A 27207-nucleotide genomic window follows, 5' to 3' on the forward strand; every position below is an offset into this window, starting at 1 on the left:
TCACAGCCATCCAGCTTATCAGGAGACAAATGTATTGTTAAATTGAAGACATACAGTTAAAAACATTGAAAATTAGTCAACAGAGAACAAAACCATTTCTTAGGATTTGATTGACTTTATTTGTAAGGCACCAGAAATCCTTCCTTACTGCAGAACATTTCATATTACTTATAGTAAATGTTTGTTGTACTTTTTATAGTTTTTTTTTTGTTGTTGTTGCTTAAATGAAGCTATGATTTTAGACACAAAACATTTTAGCCAAAGTACACACTTTCAGGTTTTACATTATACACAAAATAAGAGTTTAAAAAAAGACCCTTACAAAGCTCAAAACGCTTACAATGCTTCACGCTATGGGGGCAAAAGTTGGGAAGGTGGGACGTGGAATGGGAGTAAAGGGTGGGGGTGGGATAAGGAGAGGAGTAAAAGGGCAAGAGTTCAAGGTACTGCAGTTTCCCCCCTGGTGTGTTACATGTTTTGTAACAATAGCACAAGAATCATCCAGGACAGACAAAAAAAAAATGCAGCCATATACACATAAAGCTTTCTATGTATAACTGTATACAAAGGCGAGCACCTCCAACTACTTTAAAAAATACATAGAATTTCATTTGTATGTTTATACTGTCAGCTTTGTAATTCTCGTTCTAGTTCATATTAATATTTAAAATCAAAGAAGAGAAGAAAATAAACAAGTGCATTGTTCACAAAAAATTTGACCAAACATTAAAAAAAAAAAGTCTCCACTATAAAGAAATCAATCTTAGTTCCCCTGCAGACATGCACTGATGCGGGTTTGTGTGTCTCGCTTTGTCTACACTCTGCATATCACTACGACAAGTACAGTATGTAGCTAGATACATACAGTATGTGGCTAGATGAAAGAACGATGCTTAATTCACAAGCACAAGCTGTTAGCTTCAGTTGTAGTAAGAACGGCAAAGCATTTCATCTCTGTGTTTGATCACCAACTTCTGAACCTGTACAGCTCTTTATACACACCTTGTTTATGTATCAACAATCATACACAACAATAGGCATCCTGTCAAATTCACAAATAGTATATCACCTAAAATTTTTGAAACATAAAATGTATGTTTTTTTTGTTTGTTTCTCCAAATACTCAGTGCCAGATGTCTTAAACCTGCAGATGAATCAACCATTTGGTAACACAATGACTTAAGGTAACACAATGAGCGGTTTCATCCATCATCATGCCAGCGATCATTTGAGGAAAAGCGATGGTTTAATTGAGAATTAAACTCCTTATTACACTGCACTTGTAGTGCACCCATTAAACAGAGGATTAGAAGAAACGATGTGTTTGAATGACAGTTCAGACAAACACAGGCTGTCGCCATCAAATCAAGCAAGTAATCTGTGGAAGGTTAAATACCACTGAGGCAACCTCTGCCTGGAAAATAAACATGTTTAGAAAAAAAGGTGAATTTTAACTTATTGAATAAAACTGTTGAAGCCACGCCACAAAACACAGGTGTCCACCTATAAAGGTATTTTCATTTACCATACCTGATTAGACCCCTTGACCCCTTAGACCCCGGACTGTGTCAGTGAGAATCAACTATTCCTGGTTGACATCTCCCTCGCACATATAGTTGTCTGGTATTATGCCGTGTTCATCTCATATACTGTTTGCAGGTTTTCTGCTTCCAGCATGTAATGCTTATGTCAACATCCAGAGTTGTATTTTAGAAAGGAAACCTAAAACTTATTAGGCCCTTGAAAACAAGTTAAACAGAGCTACATGTGATGCCATAGGCAGTAAATACAGAGACAATACAGACATGGCTATGGAGTATGGAGATCTCACGTTATTCCCAGCACAGTTTCACCAACTTCCACCTGAGGTCTAATCACAGAGTAATTCAAAACCCTCGAGTGTGTGTGTTTGTGTGTGTAGGGCCTTTAAGGCTCAGGGAGAACTGTTTTATTAACACATCAGAGCAGCTGTGGAGGATGCTTTAACTTTGTCTATAAGATCTACACTGATACAATTTAGTTGAAACTTTTCACACTGTGCAAATGTGAGTATTAAACAGTATAATGTAGTTGTGTGATGTGTGGCTGACCTGCATGTACACATTGAATTGAAAATCTTTAAATATGAACGTGCACAGGGAGCATCAGAAATGTTGTTTAAAATAGACCAAAGACTACTCCTGGAGAACTACATCATAAAAGAGACTGGGACTGACTTCATGCAGAGAATAATGTCGCCAGTCTTAAGTCTGTATATTAAGTTTGTACGCACAGAGAAGATAAATAAGCCAACCCCTCATGGCACAGCCTGTGCTCTGTTATTGTCCTCTCCATGTTTTGCTCAGGCCTGAAACCAGCGAGGAGGATTCTTCAAAGACACATGCTGCCCTCTACTGTCAAACGCACAACATGCACACTATCTCCCCCCTGGCCTGCTCTAATAGTAGTGCACATTAAAGATGAAAAAGGTGGTGGGAGGGTGCAGGAGTCAAGTGGCATCTCTTCTTTTTGCTGCACATTTTGCTGCCTCAGCTTTGTTTAACTACTCATGATTATGTTTTTCATTTAAGGTGCTAGGTGGATTTATTGGACGCTCCTTGAAGGGTCAAGCAAGGATTGTGTGTTGGGGGATTACTTTCTTACGTGGGTTTGTTATCTAGTCTAACAGCTGTCAGGCTGAAGTTTGCTCTAAGAAGGTACTTTTCCTGTCCCTATATAAATTTCGGATTATACACAAATACTCAAATTTGTAGACTGGAGGTGTCTTCTGCTTTAAAATCACCAGTTTTTGGTTATGATGTGTAGGTTTACATACAAAATACACCTGGGCCAAGTCTCTCTTTAACCATTTCATTTATGCTGAAGCTAAACACTTTTTTCTGATCCATAAAAATGTACTATTTAAACTAGAAGCAAATTTTTAGGTTGATTGAGCGTATGGAAAAATACTACTGATTTATGAGAGACCTTCACCATTAAAGTTTGTAGGAATCCTGCATTTTGTTCAACAACTTTAACAGCTTGTCAAAAAAAAAAAGAAAAAAAAAAGAAAAGAAAAAAAAAATCCTTATACCTATAGTATGGTGCACTCAGTCTCTGAGCAGTTTTGCCTAACAAGGTCCCACAAGAGGCTGGGGGGAAGAGTATGAGGAAGAGAGGCGTGGATGAATCAAAATAAAGTTAACAGGAATAAAAACTGGTATGTAAGAAAGGCAGGGACACATGAAAATAGAAAGCATTCCTGTAAAAAAAATCTACACAGAAAAACAAAGGTTAACCATAAAACAACACAGACAAATCAGATATACTGATGATGATATAGAGACAAGAGGATAAATTAACTATCCTGGTAAAGTAAATACATAGAAATGAGGGCCGGTCTGACAAAACAGGCAGTTACCAAAGCTTTGCCCCATTTTTGGTTTGGGGTCTGGAGTTGGAGCTGCAATGAAGGAACTTAAGCCCATGTTAACTTGGGTAAAAGAGAGGGAGACCAGGGGAGAGGCTGTAGGCCAAGGGACTTGGATCTGGGGATTCAGGTCTCTGGATAAAAACAGAGCTGAATGATGCTTTCTAATCAGACTTGTCTCCGTCTTCCTCACGGTGGCTATCAACTCCATCACGTGACGCCTTCTCCTCCTTGGCCTGGGCTTGGGAGGCCAGGAGGGAGGAGAGGGAGAAGAGACCGGAGGAGGTGGTAACGGCAGGGAGGGCTGGCTGGCTCAGGCCCAGCGGCAGGGGGGTCATGGGCAGGGCCAGACCTTGGAGCTGAGACAGCTGGTGAGCCTGAAGCTGCTGCTGCATGGAATACAACCAGACACAACTTAGACACAGCAGGATAGCTACAACCCACAAATCACAGCAAAAAAGAGACACTGTGGCTTAAACAAAACTGCAGTGCAAAAAAACGATAGACATCACAAAGTATATGTGTTATAAATAAATATCTTAAAAGGAGACTCAAAATCTGCAGCACAAATAATGTATTAATAAGAGAATGTTGATATATAGCCCTAAGAATTAAACTCAATTTCCACACAAAAGCAAGGTAAGAACAGAAAGAGGGAGTGATGTCAAAAACAGAGTATACATTAAAAAAAAAAATAAAAAATCTACCATGGGAATTACTCGTTTTATTTCAATAAAAAGAAAAATTGTTACTGTGAGACCTCTGCACTTTAATCACTCCCGACTATGCTCACTGAACATAATGACACAAGTGGGCTGATGTGTATGACAGTCCCGACTGACGTCTCATAAACAGCATTTCTAAGCAACTGCCCACACTTGCTCAGGCACCGCCTACAGAGGCAATACTTTGGCATTACATTCAAATCTATATCCTGCATGCATATATTAGGTCTATACTAGCGGCTGTGAAATTGAGACTTTAATGAATGAAGAGTGATCATACAACTGAAAGTACTGTGTGACTCTGGGTTAGGTCACAAAGGTCCAATCCTAAATACAGACCCTTATCTTCTGTGTGTAAAGCAAGACAAATTACAAAGGCAAGGTGCCTTTCAGTATCATGCATCACCATGACAGAGAGGCTAGGCTGGCTAACACCCAACCCATAGTAAGATGATGGAGGAGGTAGCCTTGCCAGCAATAAACCTCTGGTAACATGATGGAGTAACTATCCTAGCTAGCACAAAGCTGACAATGACAAAGTGCTTATGGCTGGCTAACATTCCAGCCATAAAGATGACAGATTGTGGCTAGCTGGATACCATACCGACTTGCCATTTTACCTAGCAAGGTAATATTAATATTTTCAGTGATCAGTAATTTTACCCATGTATTGGGACAGAGGAGGGCATCATCTTAATTATCCTGGTGTTGTCATGATGATCAATATAATTTAAATTTACATATGGAAATCTGTTTACTAGCCCGTCACTAGTGAGGGAAAATAGTGAAAATAGCTGTGTAATGTTTTCTGTGCATCTTCATGAAAAAATATGAGAAAATGCCCCAGATTTAGTCTTAGTGATGTCATCAGGGTCATCTCAGGTTAGGTTTGGAAATGATATAGTTATTATAGAAAGCATGAGTATTCAATAACTGCGCCTTTCTAGCCACTATTAGACCCAGAGGCCAGGCTTGAGTCTGGAACATCATACCCTTATGATGGAGTTCATCTCTGGAGGGGTGACCTGCTTGGCCCTCTCTATGGCTGCCAGGACCTGCTGCTGGTGCTGGAGACAGAGGGGTGATTGAGGGAGGGAGGGAGGGTGGTTTAAGAAGAGAGAAGGAACGTGAGAAAGACAATAAAAGCAAGACACAAACAAGGGGAGGGGAGTTTTGGGGGAGAGGTTAGATCAATATCGATAGTCCCAAGAGAGACTTGACAACACCTCTGGCCATTCAGCTATTCATCCAGTCACACACACACACACACACACACACACACACACACACACACACACACACACACACACACACACACACACACACACACACACACACACACACACACACACACACACACACACACACACACACACACACACACACACACACACACACACACACACACACACACACACACACACACACACACACACACACACACACGAATGGATGGTTGGTTGGTGTGTTGTAATGGGTGGAGGTCAACCCCCTGGTGGGCAGATAAGAGCATGGCTTATCTGAATCACACATTCATTGATTACACACAAAGAAAAAAATGAGTGGGATGGAAAAGGAACAAGAGGGAGAGGGGAGGAGGAAAAGGGGGAAAGGAAAAAAGGACAGATCAAATCAAGGTGGGTGAGGGAGGAATAAAATGGAAGTGGGGTGGAGGGAATGCAGGAGGCAAATGATGATGAATGACGGGAGGAGAAAAGTGGAGAGGAGAGAAAAGGGAGGGAGGGATGGAGGAGGCTGAGTGAAGGGTCATGGAAGCAGAGAGGTAATGAGGTGGGAATGAGGGTGATCTCATTCCAGGATGTAAGGAATAGGGCCGAGGGTCAGGAGGTTAGTGACGTCTTTTTGTCAGTATGTGTCTTAGAGTGCTTACCTCCTGAGATAGGTAGGGCAGGACTTGTGCACAGATCCCATTTAATCTCTTCACTATCTCAGCCTGCAGAGAGAGATTTGTAAATCTGTAAGTCTAAATTATGTCATAAATCACAGAAAAAAATCAGATAAAAATATCACTTTTGGGTCGGTCTCTCAATGTTTTCCATGTTTCCTGCCCTTTTTGTGGGTCTAAGCCATAGGCCCAATTATTGTTCCTTAAGTTGTTAACAGACAGGCCACGAATATAAAGTTGCTAAACAAGGACAAGCTATTTTCTTAAACAGTTGGGCTATCTACTTGTGAATGTTAATCAAGCAGGATTAAAATGTGGTTTTGTCAGGTACCACATTCAGATGCATACAGGATCAATACACACTTAGCGTTGTGAGTATTTACATCAGCAGGATGGTTGTGGTATTACAGACTCAAAATAAAACAGTGCCAATGTTCATCATAATGAATTAACATGTCATTGAACACAGCAGTGTGGCTCACTGATGTATTTTTAAAAGGCCCTACAAACTACCTAGTGACATTTAGTAGATGCTGCTTGTACATGTGGCATTTTGAGTGTGTGTCACACATTGCTGTTTCTCAACACAAACAGCATGTGTCATTTTGTGTGCCAAACAGTAATGGAGTAGAAACCACACCCACTCATGCTCTAACCAAGCGTGTGACTCAGGGTTCTAACACACACTCTTAGGGCCGTGACACACAAAGCCGACATCAAAGAATTAGCAATGATGAAGACCAAATGCTACATTGGCTCACGTCGCTTCTGTTAGGGGCCGACAAGTGGTCTGTGAACTTACTGCAAGGACGAGAGCCGTTGAGCGTGTAGCGTTAGCGTGAGAGAGAAGGCAGAAGACCTAGGTCTGCATATGTACAAAATCTAAGCAATGCAGTGTTAGCTTACAATTTTCACAGCACTTGCACGCACTACAGATGGTACTAATTAAGAATATGTCTGATAAAAAGCTGCAAATTGTTCTGGTGTTGTTAATACTGTTATCTTTTCTCATGCACTGATTCACTAAGCAGAGCAGCTAATCAGAGTGGTCCCTTTCACAGACTAGCTGATGCAGACAGATGTCCATTGAACATGTTGACCCACCTCTGTGGGTCCAACTAGCGCCAACACCGCAAGAAACACTGCAAAGGCTAGGCCAACAGAAACTCTGTGACAGCCCAACACTAGCTCACGATCGGCTTCGCGTGTATGAGAAACACACTTATGTTTCTTGTGCCCTAAGACTAGGGCACATATAACTTGCATCTCTCTCTCTCTCTCCCTCTCTCTCACGCACACCTTTTCAGAACCTTTTTATTCACCTCCTTAATTAAGCTGCTTGTACTTGATACTTTTTCTCAAAATTATTAATATGTAATCACACATATACAATCACAACTACAGACAAAGTTGTGTTTATGCAAGCAGACACACACCCTTTCCTTTTTCTCGTCATGCACACTGCTGATCTTTCTCACATGCAGGTCTATTATCACATTTACTTGGTAATCATTCAATCCGTCTGAGATATGCAAAGCGGCTGTAATTGTGTTAGAGCCTAATTCGTGGCGCAATGAGGAGAGAGGGGCTCTCCGAACAGTCATTAGGCATGCAGAGCACAGCTCACCATCAAGCACTTCACTCCTATCCGCTTATGATTACACATACACACTCCCTGACATCTCTAAAATATCTCCCTAAAATGTCTCTGCGGGACTCGTTTCACGCCAACTATGGATCATCCTCTATTTCATTGCCCTTTATGCTCTTTTTTTCGAGCTTGCTTCTGTATCTTCATTTATGTGAGCTTTCTATTGTCTTCTTCTCTGTCTCCCCCAGCCTTTTTTTCTATCCGAATGCTTCTTTCTCTCCTTTGTACTCTTATTTTCATCTAACTCCTCTTCTTTTTTAGCTTTACTTAAGTGCTACTGTAGCACACATTCAGTGACATTAGAATTATATGTGTTCAAATAAAATATACACAATATAAAAATGAGCAGGAAAATTGGACAAATACATGTACAGGGCTCAGCAAGAGACTAAATTCATTGGAGTTGCAGAGGTCTCTGCTGTTTTTGCGCATTTAAACGGGTTTTAGCTTTTGTCATATAAAAATGTAGGCTTAAGGGAGAAAGCAAAAAGAGATAAGTTGTAGAGATAAGAAGTTGCTTTAAAATGTGCTTTAAGGAAGTTTTAACAGCAGCCTAAACAAACCTAACATTTCACAGACTTTCCTGGTTTTTTCCTTGAATGAAACTCACCATTTAAGAATTTTATGCTAGTGCTTCCTGCCAGGAGAATATCAGGACTTTATGTCGTGATACTTTATAATGTCTTGCATTTCAAAAAAAAGAATAAAAACCTAAGAACTGATATCATTTCTACATGTATATCGCATCTATATTCGCATTTGAGCCTTTAAAACTATATGAACTCCCAAACGTGGCATATAGTAATGGAAATTTGATACTTACACTCGAAAAAGTTGAAAGTTGAATTGAATTGAATCCTGACAACAAAAACATCTTTGTTTTTAATTAAAATTAAATTACTTGTAACTGTAGTTAATATGATTAATAGAAAGAGTACTTTGTATCCACTACAGCATTGTCACAGATATGATTATGAGTTACTTCGGAAATGATTATTACTTAAAATGTATAACAATGACAGCTTAACAAAACAATGTACCGTACATTATATAAAACAGACAGTGAGTGGTAAGAAAAATATGCAAACACAAAAACAGATGTGTTGTCAGGTAAGACACAGATGTGCAGCAAAAAATGAGAAGAAAAGAAAGAGAGAGCACAACAGAAAGACAAAGTGGACCCAGCGACAATACATTTCTATTCATACAGCTAAATCTTGCTTCTCCTCACAAAGACAAAAACGGGTGAGAGAGAGACAGAGAGAGAGCGATAGAGAGGGGATAGGCTTTTTTTGAATTGAGTAGGACAGAGTGATCAAGAGGGAGCAATTGAATGTGTGGGAGTGTGAGAGAAAGGAAGAGAGGAAAATAGAGACAGAGGTGGAAAGAGGAGGAGGATGGGGGCTCTGTACAATGGGCCTAGACATGAATGCTCCTCGACACTCGTTTCCACACATCCCCTTCAATTTCAACTCTCTAATGGAACTAGCGACTCTCCGCACCCACTCAGTTACACTGCGCAGAAAGGGAGTGCACACACACACGATAACAAGAGAACACATGATGAACAAGCCTCAGCAACACACACACACACACACAGACACACACGTATATGCACAAATATAGGGGGACACATGTGCAAGTACACACACACGCACAAATAGAGGGGGACACATGTTCATGTAAACACACACACAGATGGGCATTTTTTAAAAATTGCAAACAGGCATTAGGAAAGTATGAAGAAATTTGTTACACACACAAAAACACACATCATTATTAACAATGGACAACTACAACCACAGTGGTGGTTGTGAGAATTTCATCCCCATAACATAAAGGAATAGAGTGTGATGAATCACACACAAGCTCAGTATGTGTGTGTGTGTGACTGAATGCCAATAACAGTCTGTGTGTGCACGCATGCGCATTACAGGGGCCGTCCTCTGCCTCTTTCCTCAGAGTGTGCGTGCATATCTGTAAAGGACTTTAACTCATGGAAGCTGCTTCTACTGTGCGTGTTTGTCCATTTGTCAAAGCACACTCAGTTCTTCCAATATGGCTGTCAGCATGCTCTGTCAATCATAAGACTGTGCATGTGTTTGTGTGTGGCTCAGGCAGTGCCAGATGGGGTCAATGGTGAGGGCTGGTCCTATGGACGTCCGGTCCATTCTCCCTCCTACAGGCTGGGCATAAATTACTCTTCCAGCTTCAACCACAGAAAGTGATGTATATACATGTGCTTCTGTTTGGGTGAAGGATTCCTTTATATGGAACTGCTACTAGATTAAATTTTTTCTCAGGATAAATCTTTGCAAATATTTTTGCAAACATTCCCGCCATGAAAGTTAGAAATTTCTGACCTAAGTAACTGACTTCCTTAAACACAGTTGGAATACTTTGTATTGAGTGGACTAAAACTGATTTGACAATTTGGAGATAATTATAAATACATGCCCTCGGAACCTGAATTTTACACAGCCTCAGGTGACATCATGTAAATGTCCCTTAACACTCCCAAAGTGATGGGAGATTATCTCTGTAATTCACACCTGCCAGTCAGTGAGCTACAGGTGTGCAGTGGGGGATTGGAGTTGGGAATGCACAGCTGTGTGTCTCTAATACAGAGTAAAGAGTTATTTTGGACATACAAGGATCTAGATGTAAAGTTTTTATGTCGTTTTATTTATTTTAATGCGCAGAGGATGTTGGATGACTGACAGCTGGAACACTTTAAAGGTTTCTTTGGCCATGAAACTCTACCAGTTGGTTCATCAGTAAGAACACGAACAACAGCAGTAATCAACAGAATGTGACAGAAGACATTACCAGGGAACTCATCATATACAATATTTATGCATTTCCTCTGACAGCAACAACTTATTCTTAACTTAATCGAATGCATCTTTCATGCCTCTTGCTACCTTCTGCAGACCCACATGAAAGTGATTCCTCTCTTTTCATATTGTGAATTGAATAACTGTAACTCATGGGTATGATTTAGAGCTAATGTGTCAGTACTGTATTTTTAACTCTACCTACTTTTTTCAGACAAACTCTGAACTTACACTTTGCCCAGAGGAGCTGCAGTAGTGAGTGTGTGAGAATGCAAATGTCTGAGTCCGAAGGACCGGCTATTAAACTGACTTTAGCCTTCCAGGTCCCAAGTTCAAATTATGTGTTATGTCCTCATAAGTCCGTGTGTGAATTGGGCAGGGAACTGTCCAAAGATTCACAATGCGCAAGCGGGCACAATGACGTTTCTTTTATGTGACGCGCAATGCTTTGATGTGTATTGAACTTGTGATCTTTTCTCACAAAAGAATTTTTGACGCAATTGGTGGAAATATTGGTGGAAATTGATGGAAATTGTTTTACCGTCACCTTAATATGTAAACAGGTAAACTTGCTTACAATTGGCCCTATGATTGAAAGTTGGTAGATGCAGTACATGTGCACCCATTTGTCCCAGTAAGGCTAATAATTACGCCCCCCCCCCCCGGATTATCTTCTGCAAAGTACAGCCTATGCTGATGAACACATTACAAAGACAACAGAGCTGAATGCACTGGTTTGAATGCAGCCTGTACCACAAGCAAATTATTTCAATAATGTATAGACTTACCTGTTTGTGCATCTCAATATTAAGTCCGTAGGACATCTCATAGTACTGTAAAAGAAGGAGGGGAAAAAATAAAGACAACATTATATTACATCATAAAAGAGGTAACTGTAACCGTTGTCATGTTTTTCTCAACAGGATATCTATAGTAACACTTCATTACACACTATCCACTTTGAGTGAGAAACCATGTGTTGCAGATTTCTCTGAATCTGCAATATACTGATTTGTCTAACTTTCCCATTTACAGCTGGCAATTTATAATTTTTTTTGGTGTTTTACCTTTTTTGATAAATGGGTATCACCATTATGTTGTATGCACCATAGCATTTTAGCTACAACATGCCGTTAGCTGGTAATCTTGACAAAAAATGGTTTGATTCAATTTCAAACTAAAATGCCCAATAAATCAGTAACACAATATAACAATATCAAGGACAATCACTGAAAAACTGTGCTAATATTTTCTGGGCATCAATACTAGATGTGGATTGGAGAGTTGCAACACTGGAAGTAGCACTGTAAATATGTGGCACACATCCTCCATTATGAAACTAAAATCTAACAGCAATAGAAGCTTGGGATAGAAAATAGACAAAATGATCATCGAGTACAAAGTAGATCAAGTGAATATGACATTTTTGACATCTTAATGATTACCAAGATCCCAGATTTTCATTCTATGAATGTGTTCCCACTCACACAAATATCCCTGCATTTTCCCACGCAAAGAAGACATACTGCTACAAACAGGAAAAGGAACTGAGAGAGAAAAAGAGAGACAGCAGAGACAGAGCCTCTGTTGTCTGAGTGTTCAGTGTTAATGAGAGGGCCACCCTCTAGGCGTCAACCCTGTTAATCACCCACTCTGTCTGCAGGGGGACTGGCTCTGTCACTGGAAAACAAACAATGCACAAATTTCTCACACATAAATGCATGAGACATGCACATGGACGTGTATACACACACACACAAAAGAGTTCTGTCACTTACTTGCACTCTCTCAACCACACACTACATTGTTTTCTGTTTGTTCTCACACTGACACATACACACTTCTACTTGAATGAATGAACACCCATACACTGAACGCACACACATACAAACTCAAACGCACTGCTCAGGCTGACGGAAGCTCCCTAATGTAATTACAGCACTGGGGAAATGGAGGTGCCGCTGCTGGCTAGGGGAGTAGGGCAACCCAGTATGCTATTAGAGAAGAGTGTGGGGGGGTGTTGTGGGGATACAAGACCAGGCATGCCACTGATGGAGTGAAAGTGGGATTGAAAATGTGTACATGTATGTACATGGTGTGTACATATTTTTTATGGGTGTTTGAACAAATTTTAGTAAGAAACCATTGCAGTGAAGACAGTTTGTCCCTTCTTTACTACTCAAAGAGGTTGACAACATAAGTTGTCATAATTAAGGTTAGGGTCACGTTGTAACATACAAAATTTAATTTTACACCAACATTTTGAGATAACAGTTTTATTCGAAGAAACGTATTTGGGAAGCATGATTTATAATAAAGCATCAAAGTACCACAATTCTAATAAGGACTGTCACTTAAATTATAGACTTATTAAACTCTAAAATTAACAGCCAAATAGGCACTTCAATGTGTTGTGTTCTTACCCATGCTGCAGGCAGCTGTATCTTTAAAAGGCTGATCAATTATTTTGTATAAAAAAAAAAGGGGAAAAATATTTTAGATATAAAAAAAGTAATAAATTACCACATTCCAAATTGCTTGTTTTACTCAACACCCCAAACTTAAAAATAGTCTGGTTATTATCAGATTTGATGAGACAACAGCTAATTCTCACATTTGAGAAGCTTGTAGCTAGAACCAATTGTTCAATGTTAAGTTAAGTTATTGTTAAGTCTTAGCTTGTAACGTGATTTCAGACTAAAACAATTAATCAGTTATCAAAATAGTTTCAGAATAATTTTCACTTAATCATATTATAAATTGCCTGTGGTTGTGAATCCAAAACGCTTCTACATATTCTCACATGGTTTGTTTAACATGTTGCTCTAGTTTTGTTGTGTTAAAGAACAACATATTTTCAAACTTATTTTCAACAATCCCCACACAAACACAAAACCAACAATGAATTGCTTCTTCAAATATAATGTCTGTCAGTTTTGCTGGATTTAGCTTACATTATCTATGTTGTAGAGCTCTGTAGTGTACCGTCAGCACTGTTGCTTAGAGGCTGAGGCTACTCTTTGTGAAGATTATGCTATCCATTTCTTTTTTAATGCAAACATACAAAGTCCATTTGCAACAACAACAAAGGAAATATGAGATTTAAACAAGACTGCATAATATTAACAGACCTGATATTAAAATGTGGGAGAGTCAAAAGCCTTCTGGGAGAGGTGAGATTTGGGCAATTCATAGTAGATTTTAGTGTGTGCATAAGGAATCACAACTGGTGAGGTGACAGCATGTGCCATCATTACTTGTGCAAGTAAGTGCATGTTTGTTTCTACTATCAGGCTGAAAATGTAATTGTGAGGGTGAATTTACTCATGCCTGCTTGAAACAAACACACACACACACAGTGTTTCTGTGTGTGTAGTGTGCATACATGTGGGTCTCCTGGCTGGCTGATGGTGTAGAGAGCAGTGCGGCAGCACAGATTAGATGAGATTAAAGCCAGTCAGAGGATCAATTAGAGGCAAAACATCAGACGGCTACACAGCCACGGCCAGCAACAATGAGATTAGCCCTGAGGTGGAGCAGAGACCAGGCAAGCACATAAACGTGTATGTGTGGACAAAGACAGAAAAAGTGCACCAGGAAAGAGAGGAAATTAAATGAAATGGGTTAGAAGGGAAAAGAAGGAGAAACATAATTTTCTGAGGGCATTATGGTTGCGGCTTGGTTGGCTTTAGGCACAAAAGTAACGTGTTACAGGATAATGGAACAACTCGTGAAGAAAAAAAACTGGTTTGGGAAATGAAAATTGGTCTCCTGTTGCAAAGCCCTATATTGTGTTAACCAACTCATCCACCCCTATCTCATCACCCTGTGGACTGGGAGGGCAAAACTATTTGACACTAAAACCATTTAGTTTATCTTCAAATAAGGAAACTGTTCTGACCGATTCTGGATTTAATGACTTAAAAACTAGCTTTGCAAGAAAAGGTGAACTAAACAAAGGAAGAAAGCAGGGCAGAAAACTCTGACTCTGTCTCATCTGCTCTGAGACTGTGGCAGTGGTTAAAAGTGGGAGTGTAAGACCCCAACACGAACAAAGCACAAAATTGCATTCAAAAATATTTGACTAAAGAAAATAAACGATCTTAAAGCGAACTAGAGTCCAGAGTTTTACAGAAATTAAATATTGTTGAAATAGCTTGAATTATAGCTTTCTTTGTTTGATCTGAGTGTTCATACAGTGCAGATGTTGATACAATGACAATCCTACTTCAATATACAAAAATGAATGCAAACTTAATGCAACTTAAAAATGATGATGCTGTGTACCTGTGCATGAGAAAATTTTCTCTATCCGGTCCTCCTTAAATCATAATTGAGTACCCCTGCTCTAGAACATGTGGAACAATGCCTTTCTACCAAAGAACAAAGGTACATAAGTTGATGGTTCATAAAATTTACCTTAATTTCATCATTCTCATACAGACTGCAATATAGTTTCAAATTATAATTAATGTTCTTCAAAATAAAAGCTGCATATTCCCACACACTTTTTGTAGTTTTTATGTGTAGTTATAATTCATATTGTAAGTCAGTGTACTAATGACATGAGGGACTGGTTTGACAGTAAACTAAGAAAGACATTATCCCCTTTTATCTATTTATTTAATCAATTTTGTATTTTAAGTTAACATTTTGTTGTGCGATTCAAACTCTTGCATGTTAAACATGTTTGATTGCTGGTGTTTCTTGCCCGATCTGACTTGTTTTTGCAGCATCACTTTCTTGCAAGATCTGAGCAGTTATCTTGGTGAGTACAGTTTTTGTTAATACATCGAACAGATGGTCAAACATACAAAAATAATATCTGAGTTGTAATAAATCAGAATGACCTTTTAAGATTGTAGCTTTAAAAATGGAGAAAAAAAAACACAGAAGAACAATTGGACTGTAAAGTTGGTAGGAGAGGAGAAAAGTATTAATGTAAGTGGTGTTGCATTTGCGACAAAAATAACATTTAGATAGCAACAATTCTGTAGTACATTACTTTGACAAAAGGGCTCAAAGATATACGATCCATTGTCAGTGGTGCACAACAACACACATAGGTACACACGGCTTCACTCACCATGATATAGTGGCGCTGCATCTCTGACTTCTCACTGGCCAACTTGTCACACTCAAGCTTCAAACTGGGGAGAGAGGATGAAGAGAGGAGCACTGAGTCAGACTTTGTTAGTGAGCTTGTCAATCTTCTTTCTAAAATGCTGACACCAGGTGATCTTTCCCCCTTCATCATCATTACCTCCACTTTCAGTAAGGACAGAGTCATCACTTTTGGCATCACTTCAACCCTTATCCCTGCCTTCACCTTTATCATCACCTGTACCGATTCAACTGTCATCATCTCTCATTACCATCTTTATCATCATCATCATCATCATCATCATCGTCATAGTCATCATTTTTACTGTCATTACCCTGATCTTTGCTGGTCAGCAGCCGCATTTCTACTAGGCTTGACAAGGTGTCAACTGACAGGAAGAAGTCAAATTTATGTGTCTAGCTAGAGTGGGTGATTTTTTTCAAAGATGAGGCTCTGTAGTAAAAAGTCTAAATATAGTGTTTCCTGTGACCCATTCCCTACAACACAGCCATTAGCTGTAATCAAGTCAACACTGATGTTTCAGGAAGCGACAGGACAAAAGGAGGACACGTCAACAAGTCAGCCTAATTGTCAAATGAAAAAGACGAAGATAAAAAAAAGACAAAGAAAGAGAAAGAAAACAAAAAGCCGCTTGACGCCAGAAGCAGCCAGTTACACTGTGCCAGTCTCAGAAGGCATCAGGTGATGTGAGAACTGGATAAGACTCGGATCAAATAAAGATATGCTCAGGCACATGGTGGATAGGTTCAGATTTAGGATAAGTCTGCAACCTGTTTGATGGTGTGTGTAATTTTATGCTGGGATGTACTGTCAGGAATGATGGCTCGATAACAGCCAGCGCTGACTGAATCTTCATTGTTGTCACTCCTAACTGGCATATTGAGCATAGCATTACACATGCTCAATAATGTGAGCTTACTTCTGGATTCATGCATGACCTTTAGTTTTTTTACTGATTCATATATGAAACATATAGTTATACAGGTATTTGACTGACAAAAGTTTAGTTTAGCGCTTGTGCTTTTTCATACAATCCTCATTTACAGAAAAGTTGGAACTTTTTCTGAAATAAAATGAAGCAAATCTTTGAACTGGCAATTTCCTTTTATTCATTTAAAAAGTAAGTGCCTCTGTTGAAATAGAGTCAGTGACCAACTAGATTTGTATTTTGTAAATATAAGCAAATGTAGAGTCTGATGCCTGTAACACATTGAAACTGTTGGGCCCATCGTCTTTCCTTTTAATTACATGTATTTTTATTTGTTTTGGAACTCTTGCAATGGAGTTGAGAATATGAAACTGGATATACCTCAGCATCTTTGCCCTGGGCACTGATGCACCCGCATGCCATCACAGATTCTGGCTTTTGACCTCTGTTGACCAAATTTTGCCTTTGTTTAAAAAAAAAAGCTTAAAATCACAAGACAAAATTACTTTATCAGTGAAAATGTAGAAAATAATTGTTTTATTTTAAATTTCATTCTTCATTTACACTATTTAATACATAAAGATTGTTTAAAAACTACATGTTCATTGACAGTTGTGTAATGATCTGTGTATTTGTTTTCAGACAGAAACATCTCCTTCAGTCTCATCTCAGCTGTCATTTTGCTCCCAAAAACACTGAGCATTTAATACCGTCAATACACAAAACTCATTTCCAGATGTATTAGTTAATCACTTGATATCAGCATCCTACTATGGTCTGATATGCAACTGCTCTTCATGAAGCTACTCATTTGATTGTGATCAATTACCTTCAAAGAAGTCCCAGGAGTTGTTTTCATTCCATCTCAAATTGAATGCAGCCAAGCGATGCCCCCATGCAATTATCCTTTATTAAAATTAGCTTTAATTGTGGTACATTACAGTTCCAAAAAAAATTATAAATTCTGGCTGAACTTTTTTAAATTGTGGTGATGTCATGGTTTTAAAAAAGAACTGGTGGTGGTGTTTCTGCACTGCATTTTCCAGAAACAATTTGTAATTAAACAAATATCATCAGCTATTACAGCTAATTGCCTGTTTTCTGATAGATGACCCAGTCATCATTGCTAGCGTCTGCACTCCTTACCCAAAAGACCCTGGAACTGTGTTCGTCTTGAAAGGAATGGAGACCAAATGTTGCCAGACCTTACATTAGTTTGACAAAAACGTGCAGGGTCCAGATCTATGCTGCTGTATGGTCAGACCCGATAATTCAAAACATTATCAAGGTGAGGATGGCTCATGTTGTCACTGTGAGTAGGAATGGGTTATATTTATTTTTGAAGGGGTAAGGGGTGACTTTATTCCTGTGTGTGTATGAGTAGACTCCACTTATCCACAACACTCCCTTTCCCTCTTACATAGAGCCCTTCCTGCAGTCCCTGCGTACAAGCGTAGGCTGTGTGGTGGGTTGTCATGACAACGGGCCTCCCTGCTACCAGCCTACCTGGGATTGGCTTTGTGCCTCCTGTGATTGGTGCTCAGGAGCCCCCAGGCCTGCAATGTGCTCTCAAACGACACTTTGATGGAGTTTTATTGCCGATTCTTTCGTCTCTAAATCGCTTCTGCTGTCATCTTTATTTTGATTTATGTATTCCCTGATCTATTTATGCATGTGAACGAGGGGAGGGGGGAAGAGATGGTAAAGGGGTGGGGGGTGGGAAGAAGAAGACAGCGACAGCTACAATGCTTGCTAGTATACCCGAGGGAACGCCTGCGGTACGTTTGCCTTTTAAAGGCTTCACCACCAGACAAGCACAGTGCAGCAGCAGCACACTACAAAGCCTCTTCTATGGTTCCTAAGCCCCTCACACTATCCCAGCTCCCCTCCTGAGTCAATAGACACTGTATGCATGTTCTGTATACTCAGACAAAAAAGGTATTCTTTCAACTGTGCCCTGGCTCTCTGAAGAGGGTTAAACGCTGCTGCTCACCGCTGTGGGAATTACAAAAACCAAAGGCGAGGAAAAAGACGTGCAGGGTGTTACTGCTGCTTCAGAATCCTCCACAAACAAGAGCGATCAGACCAGAGCAGGGATTTTGCACACAATATACCAGGCTTTCATCTGCCTTTGGCTGTCTCTGTAACCAGCAGAGGGAAGCCTCTCGAAGGTTCTAGAAGAACAGGTACAGAAGAACAATCCAACCTCCTCAGGAAGGAAGGCAGGCTTCAAAGACTGAATTCTCACAAAGAGATCTCTCATTGAGATGGAGACCCTGTGGCATCCCCCACCTCTTTATACCTGCTATCAAACAGATCAGTTAAGGTTGGACCAGGCACTTTGGTAGTGCCTCAGACTTCAGGCAGTGTACTAATATTAAGCAGTAAAGAGAGTCAACAGGCGAGGGTAAACACGATTGATTTAGGTGTAAGTCAAAAGAGAATATTTCCTCAGCGTGCAGTGTGGAGGCCGAGTTAAAGAGTAGTGAAAAAGAAGCAGACATTTTATTTCATCACAGTTCACTATTGAGGGGTCCCTTAAGCTTTATTTTATGAATCTGATTTGGAGATTTGAAGAGAACTAATGCACTCTAGTACACAAACAGGAAATATTTAGGCCCATTTTAAAAAATTATTTTAGTTGTTTGGAATGAGTTGAACAGCAACCATTTATTTCTATAGGGGTTTTCTTCATCACTTTAGGTTAAGGCAAATATTTTTTACTATTAAATTATAATATGATTCACTACTGTACTTTATTTTGAATCATTTGCTTTCTTGTCGATGAATACTGCATCTTTGCTTAAGAGTCTACTTGAGTCAAACTAATTGGAGGTCTCCTAAATTTATCAACTATCAATGGCAAACAGTATAATTATTACCGGGGAACTTCCTGGAAAATTATGATACTGACATAAAGGCCTCTGAAATAAAATAAATTCTTCCCAAGTGTAAGTGTGAATTTTATTAATTTATTTATTTATTTTGGGGCTTCGGCTTATTCCGTGAGTTCAGGTTCGCCAGCGGATCTTTGTCCGCAAGGTGATTTGGCACAGTTTTTAAGCCAGGTGCCCTTCCTTATGCAACCTTCCCCAATTTCTACCACGCTTGGACCAGCACTGCACAGCTGGAGATAGGAATGGGCTGTTAGGGGTTCAGTGTCTTGCCCAGACCAGGCATCAAACCACTGACCCTGTGGCTGCCCCTTCAAGTGTAACTAAAATGAAGTCTTTAAAAAGGCCCTACACCTAGATCACATCCAATTTCAGGCTAAGATATATCAGGTTTTGTAGCAAAATTGAAGATTACTTCAGTGTGTGTGTGTGTGTGTGTGTGTGTGTGTGTGTGTGTGTGTGTGTGTGTGTGTGTGTGTGTGTGTGTGTGTGTATTTCTGTTTGCACCTGTGATATTGTGCTTGGAGGAACTGGAACTCATCCTTGATTCTGTCACAGGAGTCGGACGTTGTGAATTTCAGCTGCTGTGATGAAGCCTGCCAAAGACAAAAACAAAAGAAAGAGGAGAGAAAGTTAAAAAAGTGGAAAGAAGGAGCACAAATGATGAAGAGGGGTGAAAAGACAAAGAAAGGGAGCTGAGTGAGAGAAATAATTAAAAATATAATCATGACATCAAGCAGTTTTCAATTTGATGCAGTCCAACGACTGCATCATTGCTAAGAAATTAGTTGGCAAGTATCTTTACACTCAGAAGAAGCCAAATGCATTAAATTGTGTGTAGATCCAAAACTAAAACTGTGGACGAAGCAGGAACATGCATCACCATTGTTTCTGTCAGGTTTTTAAATGCCAGCACTGCTCTGTTGCTCATCTCAACCACTGTGAAATGATGTGCCTGCACATGAGCCTAACCCACAGACAGCCACAATTACCCAAAAGTGTGTGTCTACACTACTTTATTTAACCTTTTATAGACCAAACCCAGACTCTTTCTAACTTTGTTTAGGAACAGGCACCATCTTTAAAATACTGAAGCAACTTTAAGTAGATCAATGGGCGCATCAGGTTAGGATGCAGCAGTTCAAATCCCAGCCCAACAGGTGTGGCCCGCCCAGTCCCGAGCCCAGATAAAATGCAAGGGTGGTGGAAGGAAGGGCATCTGGCCTTTAAAAAAAATAAAAATCAACGTGCGGAACACAATCCGCTGTGGTGACCAATGAAGGACAAGCCGAAAGCCATTGAGGAGAAAAACAAATAGATAATTCTGAGGGTAGTGGTCTGTATTGTTTTTTTTAAATAAATATGATTAATTATCAAACACAGCGGCTTATACTATATGGCAAGTGTCTCCTAAAGGCAGCATGGCACATGTGCCAGAGCGCAGTGTATATTCACCTTAACAAACCAGGTCCAAATGACAAGAGACTACTACAAAACAGTTGTACTGACATTACAAACACCTCTAGATCAGACTCCTCAGTTAGAAATCGTTTTTTTTTGTCCTGTGGCAGACATTGGATAACTATGGCTCAATAATCCTGTGTGTTTTGACCTTATTTCAAGCTTTCTGTATGTGCTATTGGCAGTTTATGTTTTAGTCTTGAAATATGTTGCAGTGCAAATACTTCTTTAGGCAATCACATCCAAATTGTGAGGTTACCTGAATAGTGAAGAAATACAACTGAAAAAGCATATGGGTCATTTTCTTAAACACCTTTAAGAAAGAAGAGTCATTAATGTTAAGATTTCTTTGGTTATTAAATATAAAGGATCCCATCACAAAAGCAGTTTATGTTATGTGTTAATATAGAAAATTAACAAAGATCTCTGTGAATTTTTATTAAACCTCAAATATCAAACTCATTTTTGACCTTAACAGTGATTGTTTAAAGAAAAGTTTTGCAACATCTCAGCTAAGATGGCTATGCTGGCAGAATGGGTAAACAATACACAGGCAAAAAGTGCAGGAAAAAAGGATCAAGCAACATATTAATGGAACTACAAAGAGGTTTGAGAAAACAAGAGTAACAAGTACAAAAGATTTTGAGTAGTTCAGGCTATGGGAATCCCAAGGGCACACCTCAGTTTGAGGCTACCTGCTTAGCCAAGTACAGGCCAAGTCAAGGTGAGTACACAGTGACACCTACAATACTATAACAGTTGACCGAAAGGAATACAGTATTGGATAAAATTGTGTACCAAATGAAACCCATGTTATGTCTTGTCAAAAGACTTTGTCTGGGGCTCATACAGGCAGCTACACAATCGTTCTTTCACATAGGCTGAATGTTGCCATTAGCCCTTATTGTAATTCTGTCCGCACTACATTCCCCAGGCAGCGGTGGATGGCCCGGTTGTGTGTTAGAGCACAGCAAGCATCAAATCCAAATAGGTACAAAATCTCATTATTTCTCAGTAGGCTGCATAATGGGTCAGGTGGGAAAAGAACGACATTTTCCCACTATGATTGAGCAGGCATAAAAAACCATCAGAAATCTGATTGCAGCACTTACGGGAAGCAAGCCCACTGCTGTTAAAAATGACCTGTTGCTTTCTACTCTGCTCCCTGCGGCATGTCGTTCAGCTTCATTTTAAACTACAAATAGGCTGCTTCGCATTCACAGAAGCATGGCCAGAGAATATGCTAAGCAAGAGGATTGCTTTGGGTTGTAGTAACAAACCTGCCTACTTCAAAGGCCGAATTATTTTTTGCTTTGTTCCTCAGTAGGCAGTGCCTGGCTTGAACATGGTTAACGGGCTGAGATGAATTCATGCAAGAGCCTCCAAGGGCAACATATCATTTGGAACAGTAGATAAACATAAATTTAAATAATGTACAACAAATATAAACAACATTTGAGAAATTTAGATGTATTAAATATGGAAAACATAAGTACAGTTGGGAGGTCATTAAAAACAACAAAAAAATATCACAGTCCGCATGAGCACAGTGACCTCAGCCATTATAATTAAAATGCCATCATAAGTGTTGACATTATTGTGCCTCCACCACACAGACACTCCTTGTCAAAACAAACCAAGCCACTGCTTGGAAAGAGAGGCTTCAACTGTAATGCAGAATAACCTTTTATAATATCTTGCCAGCCAGTATGGCATGATCGAAACTTGGCAAACAGCTCTGCTATATGGGTCTGTGCCACACGAAGGCTGTGTCAACACAAGGCAGGCAGCTACAGGCAACTATGCAACTCATGCTGCAGTAACCGCTCCCTGCACTTGCATGGTTTCTGAGCTCTTAGTGTGTTTTTGTATGTTTCTGTATGTGTCTGCCTACAGGGTGCAGTTTGTACTGGAGGGTAAAGTTGTTGGCCTAGATCTATTTTTTTTCTTCTGTAGTGCAGTATGCAAACATTTAAAGCACCAAAGTTTCTCTACTGAAATAGCCCTGGGTCGGGCATTTTGTTCCACGGGGAATAAATTGAAAAATACAAGAAAGGAGTTAAAGACTTTTTTAAAAGCTGTAACATTATAAAACTAAAGCAAGCAAAGGCCAGGAGGGGCATATTAGGACTTTTATGACTTACAACAACAGCTGAGTAACTTCTCCAGCACTGTATATGCAAAATAAAATCCCTTATTTTGGAATATGAAACATTCCACATTGAAATTTGACCATACAAAGTGTTACAGGCATTTGTGAAAATGCATGTGAAACCGAAACAGCACACAGTAGAATGCTCCATTTTGAATTGGCATACACAAAGTAAGGTTTTGTAGGGTAAATTAAATTAGTTGTAAAATATCTAAGCTTAAAGATGTGAAGACCCTTGATTATGTTAAATTAAATGTTTTTTGATCTGGTATTCTAGTTAATATAAAAAACTTAAAAGTAGTCTTTGTTTTTAAGAATATGCTATGTTTTCTGAATTGCTTTGTTCATTTTAGAGATGTGTACCTACTGCTTTTATCTGCCCTTCTTTGACTCCAAACCTTTGATGCCATTTGTAAATGCCATTTGTTGTGGTTGCGCTTCTCTGGTATTGATAGTCAATCTTATCAATTATTAACACACAGCAACTGTTATGTGAGCTTTTTTAATACTTAACAAAAAGTGTAGAGTAAAACGTAAAGATTTTCTAATGTGGTAAATCATTACAATAAATTTGATTTTTTAATATTGGAGTAAAGTCTGCTTGAAGTTTCCCCAGGCAAACCGATTTCTAATATACAGATCAGAACTGTACAGTGAAAAAAAAAAGAGTTTACTGATACCAGCTCAAATGTGGCCACATTTGGCTGATGCCTGGTATTAATTTGCAAGCTTGGCTGGAGGTGAAGTTACAAGTACGCTAACAAAATGGGAAGGATGTTATTAAAACCACATCAAATATATAACCACTGCACCCAAGAGAAAAAACACAATTCAATTCAGCCAAAGCAAGCTTTCTTATGGTATTAAACACGCAACTGGTGGCACATGCATAAAAAAGTAATATTAAATTGTTTGTCTAGTGATGTGAAATATACTTATACTGCAATCTAATAGCAACAATCAGTAAAATTCCCCAAAAAAGTCCTGGGTAAAAGATCCAGCAAAGTGCAGTAAATACTTCTCATAGTGGTGGTAACTTTAGCAACTTTTTTTAGTTTTGTTTTGTCTTAAACATGTACATCACTTATATGTAGACTTGACATTTTAGCCTTAGCATGTTTTTGTAAATAATTATGTAGTCCGTTTGGCCTGCATTTCTAATATTTATTTGTGATAAGCTGTTGCCATCTTTGTTGTACACTTACCCCGGTTACAGGTGTTATTCTCATCTACTACCAGGTTAGCAAAAGAGGCATTTTATTTATGCCTATATTCCATAAGATATGATTCAGAAGCTGCACTAATATTCTAAAAGGTCTTTGCCCTTGCTTCAAAGGTCTTCAGACCTACTCCTCTTGAGTTGGTTGGCTGTCAGAAGCAGCAGAACTAGTACTTTCCTAACAAATAGAGTGTAACTCTATGCAAAAATTGCAGTTGGTTATGTATCTTGGTCCTAGTCCGATTAATTTTTGGTAAAGCAAGGAGAAAAATACAACCCCAATTGCAAAAAAGTTGGGAAGATGCGAACCGTTTTACGGTTATTCACAGTAGAACATTAAAAACACATCAGATGTTGAAACTTAAGAAATATACATAGCCAACAATGTTTATTATCTCTCTCTCTGTCAGTGCCCGAACCAAGGTACTCTATGGGAGCCTGAGAGCCTACAACAGATGGATGCCCATAATGTTAATGAAATACTGCTGTAATATGGTGACACATGCCATCTGCTGTGACAAAGAAGGTGCCTACACACTGCGTGAGTAAAAATGTGTTGCAAAAAAAAAAAAGCTTGACTTATGTGTGTTTGTGCTTGTGCTTTTGTTTGTGTTACAGAGGAATAGCCTAGACAGTGTGAATTTGACAGAGAAATGTGTGTTACAGCAAAAGAGACAGTGAATAGACGTGTAAGAGACACTGTTTGTGTATGTGTACCCATCTCTGTGTTTTGTGTGATAAGCCTCTACGTATGATGCTTGGCTGTCAGAAGAACAAATATTCTCTGCCATGAATCTTACACAAGGATACGACAGCCCACACACACACACACACACACACTCTCCCTCACATGCAAAAATTTGCATAGTATACACACACACACACCACCTAAATGTAGGACAATCTCTAATTTGATTCTGCCCTGCTCCTTTGAGACATAATTAAAGCATTAAAAAGCTTTGTGCGCTGGTGAAGCAATTGAGACAGTCTTCAGCGTATAAATGGGATTCATCATTTCAGGAAATTGCTGCCCCACCCCCTTCCCCCACCCACAAACCCAAAGCCCACTCATTGTCACCCCACCCACACACATACAGCCCCCCAACTCTTGGCCTCATCAGCTAGTCCAATCCATGTGAAATCTACTGTAACCAAAATGTCTATTTTAAATAAGAATCAGACTAAGCCTTTTTCTCCAAGATCAGTCCACAAAAGCAATGGGAAGGGATGGAGATTACAGGGAGAGCTCTGCTCCACACACGCACGTGCGCACTCACAAGTGATTAGACACACTAACAATACATGAATACAGTACATATTTCCAATGAAGTGTTTAGACACACAAACATAGTACATACACAAATATAATACACACAGAGACAGAATAACAGCAGGATACACTGGAAAATATCCTCCTCAGTATAAATCTGCCTGAGGGTAGCTGCAGTGTGGGGGTGTATTTCCTGGAGCACTGCCTGACTGTTTACATCTCAGCTGGAGTGTGTGTGTGTGTGTGTGTGTGTGTGTGCCTGTGTGTGTGTGTGTGTGTGGGGGGGGGGGGGGATGAAGTCTTCGCCATGTAATCACTAACTAATGACTGGATGTTATCTCACTTCCACTTTAAATGCATGCAAAAGATCCACACTGTCAAACTGCTGGTCTATATTCAGGCCTAAATTTTGGTGCAGGATTGTGAGAATTGCCCTGAATTTCAATGATTCCCGCAAATCAAGCACTCATAATTTGTGAAATTGAACAACACAATGAAAGCACTCTTTGTTCACTGTCTCCCAGTCTCTTCATTAACCCCATGCAGTTACAGTGCCTCTCACTGCATATATGCCCAGGTTTCAATTATGAACATAGAAAAGTGCAAACATGAACCACTCGCCACAACATAAATCAACACTAACCGACGAGGAAGTCGCTCATAAAAACCTGAAAGGACTAGTGGAAACTGCAGTGCCAGCAATGCCAATGTTAACAACGTGGCTTCTCAGAATCATTCTCAGAGAGGGCCAAAAAGTGTTAGTTCCACCTAACATTATAATGATAACTTTAAAATCTAAAAAAAAAAAAAGGTGTCTATTTTCTCGTGACTGTACATGTGCTCCACCCATTTTAAAAGTTCTGCTTAATGCACAAGCAAACATTAAGCCATGGTAAATGATAAATGGTCTGCTGGGGATCGAACCACCAGGGGATATGTGCCACAGCTGCCCTCTCCTGTTACTAATGTTGAGTTTGCTACCATACTGATCATTACTGTTGCTGGTATAACTGATCATATCAGGTCAGATCATCCGTTACTGACTAACGTTAATTCTCTGACAAAATTGTTACATTTTCATAGTGTGTGCTCTCTGCCAGTCAGTGGGGAAGTTTTTCCACAACACCGCTGTGTGTAAAGCCAAAGATTGCATATGAGATAAGAGGCATCACTCAGACTTTCTATATTTTCAAACTCTTCTCTTATAAAACTAATAGCTGCTGGTCTCAAACCTCCTTCACTAGCCAAGTTTTCTCACATAATTTCAATAAATTAAACAGATGAAGTTTTAAATTCTGAATCAGGACCTCTGAAGAAAAACATTTGTTGGAAAATATGTCAGTAGGCTGTTGATGTGTATGCATGTTTAAGCAAAATCAGATCAAAATGAGCCTGTTTTGTGCTGCTATGTTACAGTAAAATTACTTTTACCATGTATTAAGCATCTTTGGCTGTCTCTTTGAGGATACATTTTGTTCAATTATGTAATTATGTTCACTGTGAGCTCAGGAGTTATGCATCATCTCAAAATGTAAGACCTTACATAATAAAATTCTTTATTTTAAGTTGTTTTAAAGGTACATATAAGGCACATATTTGACACATACCATGTCAAATATCAGAGAAAAAC

At 39.3% G+C, this 27207-nt stretch overlaps 1 protein-coding gene across 4 annotated transcripts in view; it reads right to left on the bottom strand.

Moving 5' to 3' along the window:
* Window positions 1-397: 397 nt before the first annotated feature.
* Window positions 398-27207, bottom strand: part of tle5 (TLE family member 5, transcriptional modulator) — a 40882-nt gene continuing 14072 nt past the window's right edge. The window contains exons 2-7 of one of the 4 annotated variants that reach the window (XM_067513166.1): window positions 19983-20071; window positions 15615-15678; window positions 11317-11361; window positions 6026-6088; window positions 5127-5201; window positions 398-3795 (exon numbers count right to left, since the gene is read on the bottom strand). In XM_067513166.1, the coding sequence (XP_067369267.1) occupies window positions 3574-3795; window positions 5127-5201; window positions 6026-6088; window positions 11317-11361; window positions 15615-15678; window positions 19983-20071 (558 nt within the window). In that variant the 3' untranslated portion in view covers window positions 398-3573. Of the gene's footprint in view, window positions 3799-5126; window positions 5202-6025; window positions 6089-11316; window positions 11362-15614; window positions 15679-19982; window positions 20072-27207 lie in introns of all 4 variants that reach the window. The other 3 variants (XM_067513165.1, XM_067513169.1, XM_067513167.1) reach the window with 3 other exon arrangements.

This window comes from Channa argus, chromosome 8, assembly GCF_033026475.1.
Source record: "Channa argus isolate prfri chromosome 8, Channa argus male v1.0, whole genome shotgun sequence".
Taxonomy (NCBI): Eukaryota; Metazoa; Chordata; class Actinopteri; order Anabantiformes; family Channidae; genus Channa; species Channa argus.